The sequence below is a fragment of the Haliotis rufescens genome, unplaced genomic scaffold, assembly GCF_023055435.1.
Source record: "Haliotis rufescens isolate VD_foot unplaced genomic scaffold, xgHalRufe1.0.p SCAF_16, whole genome shotgun sequence".
Lineage (NCBI taxonomy): Eukaryota > Metazoa > Mollusca > Gastropoda > Lepetellida > Haliotidae > Haliotis > Haliotis rufescens.
This window is the reverse complement of record NW_025963846.1, coordinates 21,135,007-21,149,816: the sequence shown is the minus strand read 5'-3', so window position 1 is coordinate 21,149,816 and position 14,810 is coordinate 21,135,007. Positions and strand designations below refer to the sequence as shown.

Below are 14,810 nucleotides of genomic sequence, written 5' to 3'. Positions count from 1 at the left end.
GCTTCTTGATGAAAATTATAAATACTCACTGTATCCATTGTCAGACATCTTAGTATTCCACAAGTTCACTGAATTAAAACTTTGTTATGACTGGCCCAGCCATGCCCCTGTTAAACACTGTTATGAGGTACAGTCATAGGGGCTTGTAATGTTGTTAGAGTAAGCTCCCTTGCAAGATGACTACTGCTCCATTTGCTCATTAGCCAGCCATGGGGAGTAGGTAGTACTTAGTGCTAAACACTTCCATCCCTTACCACATGTGTTTACAGGTGGTCATTGGGATCTTCTTACTCATTATGTAGGTTTCAATAATTATGGTGTGGCTATCTCATTCTGTTTTGGGTAGTCATTATGTAATTGGATCTAGATTCCTTGAATTCAGTGTTGTATGGTGTTTATCGTCAGTATTACAATGAATATTATCGGGTTATTAGGGCCTGACCATTACCTAATTGTGAAGGGGGAGTCGACATATTTTGTTGGAGAGGGAATATTTTTTACATCACTGCTTATTGTGTTGCCTAATATATTGTGTATATGCTGTACATGTGTGTATGACACTTGCACATTCACATACCAAGACCTTTTAGTAAAGAGCTTTAAGACAATATTTGTTAAAAACGACAAGCTTGAAACAGGTTGCAGGGATATTCTGATTAGAATGAATGGTACCGAAAGAATCTCATGAAGAAGTAAAATTTGAATCCTGTTTACAGTAAGAAGAATCTGGGTATTTTTTACTGGGTATTGGGAGCAAGCCCAAGTCAAAAGCCACGAGTCCTTATAAAGATAACATATAGCAAAACCCTTAAAAATGGAAAATTTCTACTAGTCCTTATGATACCTTCACTATTGAGCAGTTTGGAAAGGACTTCAGGACGAGTGCCAATTTCTGACGCTGAGTTTATAACTGAACCAATCACATGCAAGAAAAACAGGAACCATCCAAATGTGTTGATTTCATCAGCTTTAAACAGGATGTTGGGAAATAGTATAACCTGTTGTTTGGGAGGATAGTTCATACTGACGTCATCCTGTATTTCAATCTCATAGTGTGTTAACCAATTTGGACAGGGATAGAAATTGCCACTAGCCTGCTAGTCTACACTAGTTTTGTTAACGTTAATGGTATCCTAAAGGCTAGTAGAGTTTCAAACATTTTGGGGTATTGGTCTATGTTATCACTAATAAGGCTAGTTGATGTTGTTGGTTTCACTCCATCCCAGTTCAAGCTCTGTGTTTAATGAGATGCTAAAACTAATACATGTCCTTGATTCTGGTACAATTGTAATTCATTCTTTGAAGCGCTATCTCATAGTTGTCAATATATATTCAGATATAATGTGACATGCTTCAGCATTGTTTTTGTGAAGAAATATAAACAGCATATTTAGCTAATGTCACAGTTTCACAAATTTTACTTTGTAGTAACCAGAAAACATTGAACTTCTCTGTAAATTCTCCCCACACCATGACTCCACGTTGAATCACATCATTCTGTTGTCCCATTGCATAATATAGGCTTGAATAATTGGAAATGTTGTTTGCAAATGTTATTTCACTTAATGATCTTGCTTGGTATTTCATGGACAAGTGTAGAATATTACTGCATTACCAAGCATGTGTTTACAAGACATTTTTAGTTGATAATTTTGTTTTACATTCAATATAAGTAGTTCCTTTGAGAGGAACATACTGGCACTCCCACATTTATGTGGGCACCTGAAAAAAACATGTTTCAACTTTGGGATAAGTCCAAAATGTTGTGAATAACAGGTAATTCTCATTGTGAGGTGAACGTCATTTAGAGGTTGTATTGATAATATCCTACTATGCTGTAGAGGTTCGGGAAAAAGACAAACAGGAAAGTAACTGTATAAGTCATACACCTTTTAAGTGGGAGTAGTTTATAGCTAGAGAAATAATCTTCCTACGAGATGTGTAGGATCAAGAAATTTTATTTCAGTGTGTTTAACATGAATAACATACACAGTGATACAGTGAACGCTGCTCTTTTTACTTCTCTGGCAGACACTAACATATCTTGAGCAGCTTGGATAGCTATTTGTTCTACAGTTGTAGTATGTTATCTGGAAGGAAGCCATCATGCCACGAGACAATTTGCTTCTTTCAGATGAGGAGGCATTATGTATATACTCTGACTATGTGGTCGCTCAATTATGAGGACTTCTGTGGCTTTCATGATCAGCAATTGGATGCCTCAATCATCAACGGAATGGAGATCTGCATTCCCTTGAGTGTATTCATTAACAGTGTTCAAAAACAAGGTGGAAAGTCATAGGGTCTGCAGCAGTAGGAACTAAAATTATTTGCTCTCGTCCTTATTATGATATCATTTTGCAAAACCCTTTTGATACCTAAACTATTGGATAGTTTGGCAAGGACTAAACGACTGGTGTCAATTTCTAACGCTGGAATCTGTGTCTTATCTTTGATCTTAAAACTTCAGAATTAGGGGTTGTCTATTTCAATACTGTAGCATTAAACCCAGGACCCCCTTCAACTAATGGCTGATGTAAGGCACTGGAGGCCCAGGCAATGTTAGAAATTGGCACTAGTCCTGTAGTCCTTGCCAAACTACCCAATAGTTAAGGTATCATAAGGACTAGTAGAAATTTGCCAGTTAAAGGGTTTCGCTATATGTTATCATTATAAGGACAGGTGGACTATAAGTGTTAGTTGCAACACCCTGTTCAGATTTGTGCCATCGGGAGTGTTGGGCAGTTCACATCAGGGTTGGGACGAGTCCAAATTTACTACCCGGGTATCTGCTCTATGATCTGCCCCTACCAGCATGCTCGCTTAAATTCCTAAGAACTATTTAAATGGCGATCACGTTCAGTTATAATGAAGCTGACATGCCAGGATATTACTGAAGCCATGTTCAAGCTGTGTTGACCCATCCTGATGGTGCATGAGTGAGTGAGTGAGTATGGTTTTACACCGCTTTTAGCAATATTCCAGCAATATCACGGCGGGGGGAAACCAGAAAATGGGCTTCACACATTGTACCCATGTCGGGAATCGAACCCGGGTCTTCGGCGTGACGAGCAAACGCTTTAACCACTAGGCTACCCGACCGCCCCCTGATGGTGCATGATGAGAGACATGGATACAAATCATTTTATACTCGTATTGAGTTCTGGGGATACTGTAAATTGTGAACAACAGCAGATGAAATGTATTTACTTATTGGCTATGTAGATAAGCAGGTTGAGTCAAGACACTTGGCATTACTCCTAATGTACTGGCCTATATACCATGGTGCTGATCCATTTCACTTAGTTGTAAGACCCGTGAAGATCCCGGGGTAGAATAGGTCTTCAGCAACCCATGATTGCCGTAAAAGGCAACTATGCTTGTCGTAAAAGGCAACTAACAGGATCGGGTGGTCAGGCTCGCTGACTTGGTTGATGCATGTCATTGTATCCCAATTGGGTGGATCAATGCTCATGGTGTCAATCACTGGATTGCCTGGTCCAGACTTAATTATTTACAGACCGCCTGCATATAGCTGGAATATTGCTGAGTGCGGCGTTCAACAACAAATAAACAAACAGTTCCTGTAATTGTAATGCACACAGTCTAAGACACTGATCATAATAAACCAATCTTCATAATCATAATCATATTTAACTTACTTTAGCCTCTTGAGTTGCAGTCAGTCAGGTCTCATTGAACAAGCCAGATGTTTTTTGTCCTTATTGCACCAATCAAATCGCATTTACCATATCGTAAAAGGCGGATCAATTAAGACATTACTGTAAGCAAGTCATATTCTGTGACATTTTATGAAATCGTAATTACTGTTGCTGCGTAATTACATGTGTAAAATGCTACCATGGTATTTAGCCACCATGTTTGTTGCAATTTCCTCATTGCCCTACTGATCATTGTTTAATAACACATTACAAAAAGTGTCTTTGCTGAGTGACGTTTGAATCCATCCAAATTGCTGATTTACAAAAAAGGAGGAAGAATATCCATCAGTAAAAAGATCATATGTTTATATATCCTATAGACTAACATCTAATCTCTGAAATAAACATATTTTGCAGAAAAATAACAGTTGTTAAATTATCTTAATAAATATAATGAAAAGGAGCCTAGAAAATCTCTTCATTTTTTAACTTGCCAACAACTAGAGACTTGCATAGACTGTATTGGATTACGGTACTTGTTTTTAGGGTCTGTATGACAGCCTAATGTATCCTACCTTGGCAATAAGTGGATCAGGCAGTCAGGAATTTACCTGGGTCTTTCTACTTGTGAGCCCTGCAGAGTCTTAGAGTCTCAGTAATGATTTTCGGGGATCCCTGGCATGACAATTGTGGGGACACGGTCTGGACACAACTATGATGTAAAATATTTCTGAATGATGATGATGATGATGATGATGTTGGAGATTTAACGAGTGCTTCCGGTGTTGCCGATTTCGCACTCAGATTTCTGAAGCGTTATGCTGAACAACAACTTCGACATATTTGTTGTTTATTATTGACAAATGTTTTTTTTACTTGGTTTTGTATTCTTGCCAATGTCTTTTGTAATCAGTTTTTTATTATTGACAAATGTTTTTAACGAGAGGACTACATGAAATACTAAGACAAATTAGTGCCTATGCTTAATTGTTTCGTATATACCTGTATATGTGTACCGTTAAGATGAAAGGGAAGGGGCCCTGTCATTTTCCTGTTGTTATATGTTCAAAATTTAGGGGATCCTTAGATTTAAATCCCATAGAAGCAAGTCTCAAGGAACACCAACCCTCTTAATTAAAACACTGGGTGTTGCTATGTTTGTGTTGGAGCATGTGAGGGAGAGTGGTGTGAAAGATGGAGACAAGCCACAATTGAGGCTCTCTCACACCTGACTGTGAATACACATTATCATGGATCATTATCATCTGTTGTGACTACCCGGTATCTGTGCCGTACATATGTCGGATGGTAATGTGATGGAAACCCATCTAATGTTGTGTCATGACATTGGAATCTTGATGAAATATTACTTATGTACTGGAAACATAATGTGATGACATGATTGTGTACTGCTCAATGGTTAGTGTGATCACATCAGTTACAGTAGTACAGGTCTGTTGTCCTCGGGATCTTCATGAAATATGTACAAAAGCTTGCTGACGCATAGTTTCAGTATTGTGGTAATACTAATGGTTTAGGTAACCAAGTACATATGAAAACAATACCTTCGTGCAAAAATAAATGATACAGTGGGATGTTCATGTTCATGTTTTTATGACACATGCCTATGATATAGTCGGAATGGTGCAATGGGCTCTGCTTTTAGTGGAGATTTCTTATGATTACAGAAATGTTTAAGTAGCTTATATTTAAATGTTTGTTGCTGTGGGGATAAACAGGCACTGCATGATCTTGCTAGAACGTTATTCTGTATCATTACATATATGAAAAATATCTTCAGGTCGTTTTAGATGACAATCAGTCATTGTGCTAGAAAATGAACCAGTCTGAAACCCTGCAGATGTAAAAGTTAATATATTGATTAAATATGCATTGTGAGCAGACAGGATGAAAGATGAATAACATTCACGTTTCCGTCTTATTAAGTGAGTGACCCACTCGTGCCTCATCCATTTGCTTTCATCAATAAAAGATGTTCAAGTCAATGTAGCTAACTTTCGATATGAATCCATATTGTCAAATGTGAAGGTTAGTGCAAAAGATTATGCAAAATTTAAACAAAGATTAAAAGTCCCATCATTCCTAAAATAATGTTTTCTCTAAAAGTCAGTAATTCCAGATTTGCATTGCATCTCTCAAAGATTTTCCAATTGCTCTTCTGATATAGCCATTATCAAAGATGCCTATTTTGAAAGGTACAACTGCATACGAAGGGAAGTAACTCTGTTCAACTTGTTGCCTGTTTCACCTGTCAGGTGCGTGATGGAGTTGAGTACAGGGATACCGACATGAACTCCACACACTCAGGCAGTAGAGAGGCAGTGGGGCAGAGCTGGCAGAAATAGGCCTGGAAATGTTTTTACAGACTCCGAGTAGTGTCTTAATGCTTGGGGCAGCCAAAAAATATCTTCAACACATGCTTGAAAGTAATCTTTGGAACCATTACTTGAAGAAATCCAGTTATCGCTAGTTTGCTTCATTTACCGTTGTTAAATAGGAAATTAGTTTTTAGTATTTTTATGTTTGCAGACAGAATTAGGAGTCAATACCTTTTGATAAGGGATGAGAGAAAAACAGTTGAGCATTATTGTGATGAACCTTTGTGGCTTTTTTTCTGTTTTGTTAGAAATAGTCCCTCTTTAGCATGTTTATTGGTCTGTTGACAGACACCTGTGTTATTGTATTTTATGCTGAAAAAGCATTTTGTTAACAAGGTTAAAGTTTTGTCGAAAATGTGACTTATCCAAGTGACTAAAGTTTTTAGCTAGTTTTGGTAAAAAGAAGGGCTCAATTATCACATGAATACAATATGTAAAGAATTTTTTATAAAAAATAAATTGCAAGTGTTTCCATGGCATTTGATTGGCTGATGTTGATTGGTTTAAGTTTCCATAAACCAAAAAACAAACAAAACCAGATTACTGTATCCTGATTGCTGATAACAGAATCCTGAAAGGGGCGGGGTTTGTTTGGCATCATTGCCGTGAAAGATGCCGCTGATTACATACTGTTGTCTAAATATTTTATGGTGTTAATGATTAGATAAGCAGTCAGTGAAGTTATTTTTGTTGACATGTTTATTTGACTTCAAGATGTTTTTTCGTTCTAAACGTAAAATCGGTGTATACATTATTTAGATTTCAACAGTATGCACACTGGTTTGATGTTCATAAGTGCAATACATATTATAGTCAATTCTTAAATGTCCTCTCCAGTCACACTATCTGTGATATGATTGAGTTGGAAGGACAACAACAAAATGACTGTTTCCAAATTTGCAGAGGATTTTCATTGAACTTATCAACTCTGTGATAAAGCTACATACAAGATTAAACATGGGTATACATCACGTTATCACAAATGAAATTACCTTCTCATTTCTTTTTAGGAGAAGACATCAATTGAGGGATCACTGTTTGTCTACAAAAGGTAAGGATTTTTCCTTTATGTATGTTTTAATTTCATTGGAGAGGGACTGGACAAAGTCTTGTGACTAGGTCTTGGCATTGTAATGACTGTTTAGTAGGGGTGCAACGATACGGAAGGCCACACACATTGATACACTTGTCACGATACGATACACATCTCGATACACTGGGCATGATATAATACACATATCGATACACTGGTCACGATACGATACACAACTCTATACACTGGGCATGATATAATACACATATCGATACACTGGTCACGATACGATACACATCTCTATACACTGGGCATGATATAATACACATATCGATACACTGGTCACGATACGATACACATCTCTATACACTGGGCATGATATAATACACATATCGATACACTGGTCACGATACGATACACATCTCTATACACTGGGCACGATACGATACACATCTCTATACACTGGTCACGATACTACACATCTCTATACACTAGGCATGATATAATACACATATCGATACACTGGTCACGATACGATACACATCTCTATACACTGGGCACGATACGATACACATCTCTATACACTGGGCACGATACGATACACATCTCTATACACTGGGCACGATACGATACACATCTCTATACACTGGGCATGATATAATACACATATCAAAACACTGGTCACGATAAGATACACAACTCGATACAGTGGTCACGATACGATACACATATCGATACACTGGTCACGATACGATGCACAACTCGATACACTGGTCACATATTGATACACTGGTCATGATACGATACACATCTCGATACAGTGGTCACGATACACCAGGATAACAACACAAAGGCAATGGACTGAATTCGTCAATTTTAAATCTGCGTGTATAACAATCCATTGAAGCACCCTACATTTTAAGCCTTGTGATTGGCTGTTGAGTAAACATGAACACCATAAAGAGATATCAGCACATAAAGATGACAACTGCCAAAGTTTATGAACAGCACACAACTCATGTAGCACGATAGGGTTATTCTTTCGTTAAGTAAGTAACAAATACTTACTTCGTATCGTAATACATCGTGATACAGGTCTGGATCGTATTGAAGGCCACACAGTGCAGCACATCAGCCTCAGCGTACCGTTTCACCCTTACTGCCCAGTATGAAACATTGTCTCCCCCTCATCACTGTGATGGGGGCAAGCACAACCTGGGAGACATTTATGCATAATAATATATTAGACCTAAATATGTTGAATCATAATTGCAAGAACTGGCAATTTGTGTCTAGTTCCTCTTCAACACAATTTTGTTTATCCTGACAGTGTTTCTGTTTCTTTTAGACACTGTAAGTTGATTAGTTTTCTTATGATTCTTGGTAATTCTTTGAATAGTGTGACCTATTTGAAGAGTTGCTGAGCCACACAATGGTTAACCTGTGTTTATTTTGCATACAGTTTTTTTGCTTTCTTGCTTTGAATTTCAGTGGAAAATTTCTTCTACCTGACCTTACATCATCTAATGAAGAAATCATGAGAACCTGGTGATTTTACTTCCAGAATCAACAGATTCGCATGATTTTTCCCCCCAACGTAAATCATGTTGTGGTTGATATGTTTTATAGTTGCACGTTTGGAATGTCCAGTTAATTCCTGGCTCAGAATCAACTTCAACAAGTGTGACGCCATCATAATGGTTTCCCCCAGGTATAGGAACAGTTGCCCCTTTTGTTTTCAAATCATGCTGGAACTCTACTGGAGATGTTTTGGATACTTGTTTCTTGTGAGGCCATCAACAAAAGAAATGATCCCATGGGATCATTGGAAATGAACATGTACTGTCATACTCATTTGTATTGTTGATCAAATTAGCCTTAGCTAGTTCTTACAAAAGTGGTGATGAATTGGTGAATTGTTTGAATAAAGAACTTATTTACATATAACATGACACTTACCAAAGCAATATGAAGGACTTGTGTGTGTCTACTGATTACACCCAGAACTGATATCATTAATTACCCGGGCTAATTATGTAGTAACCAATTACAGCAGTATTATGTCAGTTGCCTCTTCAAGAAATCTTCTTAGTATAATCTATAATCAGATCCTTGAGTATTGTACACATGCTAAGTAGAATTTGGTCATCAGCTGTAATATACCACAGACTGTTGGCTTGTCTTGTCCTGCCTTACAGTGCAGTACTGCATGTGATGCAAGGTGTGGAATGAGTTTGTCTAACATTCTGGAAAGTCTGGATAACAACACTCTTATGTGTACTTACAAGTCCTAAATATATTTGACCCGTGAAGATCCGGAGTAGAATAGGTCTTCAGCAACCCATGCTTGCCGTAAAAGGCGACTGACAGGATCGGGTGGTCAGGCTCGCTGACTTGGTTGATGCATGTCATCATATCCCAATTGCATGGATAGATGCTCATGATGTAAATCACTGGATTGTCTGATCCAGACTCAATCATTAACAGACCGCCGACATATAAAACAAGCAACCAACCTAAATATATTGAGCACATACAAGTGCAGGTACATCGGTGTTTCATAAGAGAAGAGAAGAATGCCTTCTTTCAATGTAGCACTTTGCAAGGTTCATGAGAACAGTTGATCCCACAGGACATTGACAACTTTGACTTGATTTTGTACTAAACACCTTCTTTACAATGTCAGGAAAAAATAACTACAGTAAACTATGGTTATTACAAACTCAAAGGAACCATTAATTTTAGTTTGTTATAAGCGCAGTTCATTATAAGCATATATACAGCATACAGCACATGGCCGGGACCAACAAATAAGTCCATTATATCCGTCAGTTCGTTATAAGCGTGTGCATTATAAACATAGTTTACTGTATTTCCATTGTACATGGAAAGTCATGTTGCTGATGGTATGTTTGTTGGAGTAAGTTTTATGTCACTTTTATTACCGTATTCGATGTAATAAGTGCCCACGGCGATATTTGCTAATATATTGGCTAGTGAACAATACCAATTAGCACCCCTTCCGATTGAATAATGTACACAACACTTATTTATTTGCGTATAATACGTACGTGTGTTATATGTACCCTTAATTAAGTGCATTTAAATTCTGGAAAAATGTATCTCACGTATATAAATAGTTCAGGCTAAAACCACAGCATAAACCACGAAATTTATTTTTCAACTCTGTCTTTTTCACCAAAATAATATTCAAATAAGAGCTCCCTATTTCTAATTTTGAGAGCGCCCTAGGCGCTTATTACGTCAAATACGGTATTGTTCCAAAATGGGCATCACATATTTTGCCTATGTTTGAAACTGAAGCTGTGCTTTCTTTGTCAGTATCACTTTGACCGCTAACATGGCTAAGCAACCCCTCCCACTAATATTTTGAGGCTGGTGCCAAGATTTTTTAAATATTAGTAAAAGTCACTACTATTTGAGTGAAGAAGAGCTCTTTGTGCAATTCCTTGTCATTTCCGAAAATTAACTTCTGAAATGTCTATCAAAGATGCTTTCCGATTGTTTTCAATCGGAAATATGAAAAGTGTCTTGGTATCAATATAAAAAACTTCTCATATGATATTCAGTGGGATGTTTGGACCAACAGGTTTCTTTGATTCATACTTGTATATCCAAAGAATAATAATCGAAACATGTCAAGGCAAATGAAGTGGATGGGAATTTGCTCTTGAGCAATTTCATTATGACCAAGCTAGTAAAACTCAACATTTTCAAAGGTATGTTTTGTGTACGCAGTCAAATATAAAAAACTACATCTAGATAAGGAGACCTTTTAACAAAATACTTTCCCCAAACAGTTTTCCTTCCGACTAGTTCCATGATGCTTTTCTTACAGTGTCAAGCATAGAGTACAACCTCAGTTTATTTACAGGGAGCATTCTTGTAAAGAAATACAAGTGACTGTCTTCACCTTGAATAAAGTATATGTTTCCAGTAGACTGACAGAGGGGCACCTGCCAATGTGTAAACCAATTCCAGTGCTTATTGCCATGTCAGTGGAGAGGGAGGCTGTATCCCAGGGAGGCTATGGTGGTGGGCTGGGCAAAAGGTGAAGCCTCCTGTCTGTGCTGACATTGTAGCTACATATTTTATCTGCTGCCTTCCTGGGGTATGGCTTGTTTTTTCCCTTTTTATCTGATCCAGCTCTAGGTGGAGTCGAGATATAACTAGTATTAGTTTTATGAGAATTAAGATCCCAGATGTAAGGCTGTAGTTTGGTAAGTCTTGAACGCATTTGGACAGTGTTAATGTCTTATAGCTCACTTACCAGATAGATTCTGAGATGATTAATATGTAGGATTAAATTCTAAGGAGAAAGTGCATAATTTTGACGTATAAAGAATTGTTCAGAGGCCAATAATACTAACATGGGTATGTTTGCCAATGGTTAGCTCAGCACTAAGTGTTTTTCATTCTTCCACAGAAGAGTACCATCTAGTTCCAACATTTTGTGGGGATTTAAAATTTAGCTGTAACATAGAACTACACTCGCCCGCCCGCCCCTCACTCACTCACTCATTTTCTTCTGTTATCAATTACATGATCAATTGATCCCTCACCCTACCCCAACCCTTCCCCAATCCCTCCACCCCCACTTGAAGCACATGTCGGAGATACACTACCTCTGATCCCCACTCTGTACCCAGCCATCAGGTAGTAATTAGTGCCATTATTCAATCAGTACATCTCCAGTACCCCTAACTATGTAGGTGTTTTGCAGCAAGGGAGACAGATTGTGTTACCATGGTTACATATAGATATGCATAACTCCTGGGAAGGAAGTCCCATGAGCTTTCTTGAGTGGAGGATTGTGGGAAGGAAGATAGTCTTCCTTCGTAAATATCACTGATGATGTCACAATTACTGGAGAAGTACTTGAGTTTCAGTCAGCATGTTTTAGGTGTTACTAATGAGTGATTTTGTCAAGGGTATTTTTTCAGCGTAAATATTTGTGTTGTAAGGCTATTATTCAAGGAAGCTGTCTTGAATTTTCTCAGCACTTGCCCAAATGATGATAACATACAAGCCCAATGTTAGAAATAGGATATGTCTTCTCCCATTGGATTGCTTTAACATGGACAGAGTGCTTCCTGATGGTGTCCGTTATGGTGCTTTTTCAATTATTTGCCCTGTTATTATGTTTTTCCATCTTTTCTATGATATGATAAAGTGAATTAAAATATTCAAAAATGTTTATTCAAACTTGCAGCCAAGTCAAGGGAGATAAGTCAGGTTTGTCCCTACTGAGCAGCCTTTCTTTCTTCTCCTCCTTATCAATAAGTCCGACAGATGTTGCTTGACTTGCTATTATGATAAATAAAGATATTTATGTCCATCATTACCAGTAGGGCTCCTAGACCTCTACAAAGGCTCCTAGATAACACATTAACTGATCATTACAAATTCAAAATTTCCTTTATGCTTTTCATGTGTAGAGATCCTTGTCTGAGAAAATACACATTTTCATGATATTCAAGATAATAGTTCACCAGCATGTTAGCATATAGCCAGTGTTTGAATTCGTATGATCATGAGATAGAAAAAGTGACTTCTGACAATCCAGAGTGCTGAAACAGACATATTCTGTAAACTGTTGTTTTTATCAAGATGGTTCTGCTTCTATGTGTGCAGTCAGGGTATAGCCTGTAAGATAAGCAGCCCTGAAGAGTGGTAGACATTACAGGAATCAACTTAACTTCCGACAAGGTTTACGCAGTCCCATCTACAGGCAGTCACATAATAAACAGCATTTTCACCCTAGTCATCTAAGGTGCATCTTCCTGAGGCGAGGGAATTAACTGACTATTAAAGTCTAGTTTCCAACCTTCCCGAACTAGGCTGGAATTTCTGGTAAAGGGGGATACATTGATAAAAGTTTAAATTAAAACAAGATGTGCTCTCAAAAAATACCGTCCAAATATCTTCATGTTTCAAAATCACTAGAGGAACAACTGTACAATTATAATTTAACTTCTTGATCTCCTGTGAGACAGACACTGAGAGATGGGTTTTCGTTCTCGTTCCAGAGCGTTACACAATTGATTGTGCAGGTAGACAAGGTACATGGGTGCATTGTGCCCCATCACACCAGGACCTGCACATGTCCATCAATCATCTTTATACTGTGATTAAACCATACTGCTCCGTGGCTTGTTTAGAATTAGCCCAGGCCCATCATTGCAATGGCATGCCCCAAGATGGCTCCGAGTTGCAGGCAATCTGGTAATGGCTGCAAATAGTGACAAGATGTTACGGTAAACGGCCCATGGGATTTCTTAAATCAGATCAGATGTGAGCTCAATACCTCAGCATCTGAAAGTGAGTCTCCGGGGCTTTCATCGCGTGCATTTCATCATGGGGGAAATCACTATTTGATTGGCATACTGGAATATAGAAATCACAACTTACTCTTGTACAAACTGTGAGTTTGGTTTATTAATCAGGATGGAAGTTCAGCATTGTATTGACCATGTGGACACATTGGCACCTCCAGGGTTGGACCTGATAAATTGGAAGTTTGTTAAGTGATTGACTCTCCTCAATAATAGATTTTGGATTGTGTTTTTGTTTGATTTTTTTGGTCATATTGATACAACCTTTAGGTTCTTTTAAGTTCATATTTTCAATAGTTTGGAGCAAGTAATCATTGCAATCGTCACTTTTTATATCATGATGCTCAAGAGAATATATATGTTATATGATGGTGGCAGGCTCCTGACAACAATGTAGCCCAAAGAGTAGATTTCATTCGATTACAGTGTTTGAAATAACTGCCTGACCGTGGCTGTAACTTTTCTGTCGGGTTGGAATCTGGTAGATAATTGTAAGACCACTTACATATTCACTTTCATAATAACTTGTATAGTTTTATTATAACTCATAGATTCTCAAGTAATTGTTTGCATTATTTCAACTGAATCAAGACACTATTTGTCTCTTATTTTTTTTGGCGATTGTTCAATATTTATGATGTCTGAATGCGGGCAGGTAACTTTGAAGATGGACAAGCATCTCTTGTGGTCACTTGCCCAACTGTCCTGTTGGATTTTAAAATTATCTCAAACACTGTTAGATTATAATGTTATATTACCTGAGTTGGTACCAAACACTCTATGATGTTCTGACCTGAAAATATGCACTTTATATTTCCATGTTTAATATTTACACTATTGTTTTAAGCCAACTCATTGCTGAGTATTTTTTAATATTGGCTAGTATTGTTCCAACCGCCAGTTGCTAAAGTGATGACGTAAATCCTGCTGGGGTATCATACAGGAAGCAGAGGTACTGTAAGTCCCCATGATCCATAGCGAGGTGGCCTAGCTTTGGTTACTGCTGGCCTATACCCCGTGTTTTAAAACTGTATATATAATATTGTTATGCTCAAATATGTTTCATAAATTGTGTCTAAATATATTATTCTCAAATATGTTTCACAACTTGTTTCTAAATAAAAATTTGCATTAATAACTAAATTGTAAATATATTAACTTGGTCTCGTCACTATATGGCTGAAATAATGTCGATGGGAAGTTAAATTTTAACTCACTCACTTCAGACTGGTGCTATATTTGCAGACTGTGGTGCAGTTTTGATATAAAACAGTCCTGAATGTCTGCTGTTTATCACATGGCATGGTATGGGTTATATTAATTAGTGACCGATATCTGCAAGTGGTTTCTTCCTTATTGC

At 37.6% G+C, this 14,810-nt stretch overlaps 1 protein-coding gene across 1 annotated transcript in view; it reads left to right on the top strand.

Moving 5' to 3' along the window:
• LOC124122166 (mRNA-decapping enzyme 1B-like) overlaps positions 1-14,810 on the top strand; it is a 169,429-nt gene that overhangs the window by 8,161 nt on the left and 146,458 nt on the right. Inside the window, exon 2 of the mRNA XM_046485292.2 lies at positions 7,072-7,112. Within this exon, the coding sequence (XP_046341248.1) occupies positions 7,072-7,112 (41 nt within the window). The remainder of the gene's footprint in view (positions 1-7,071; positions 7,113-14,810) is intronic.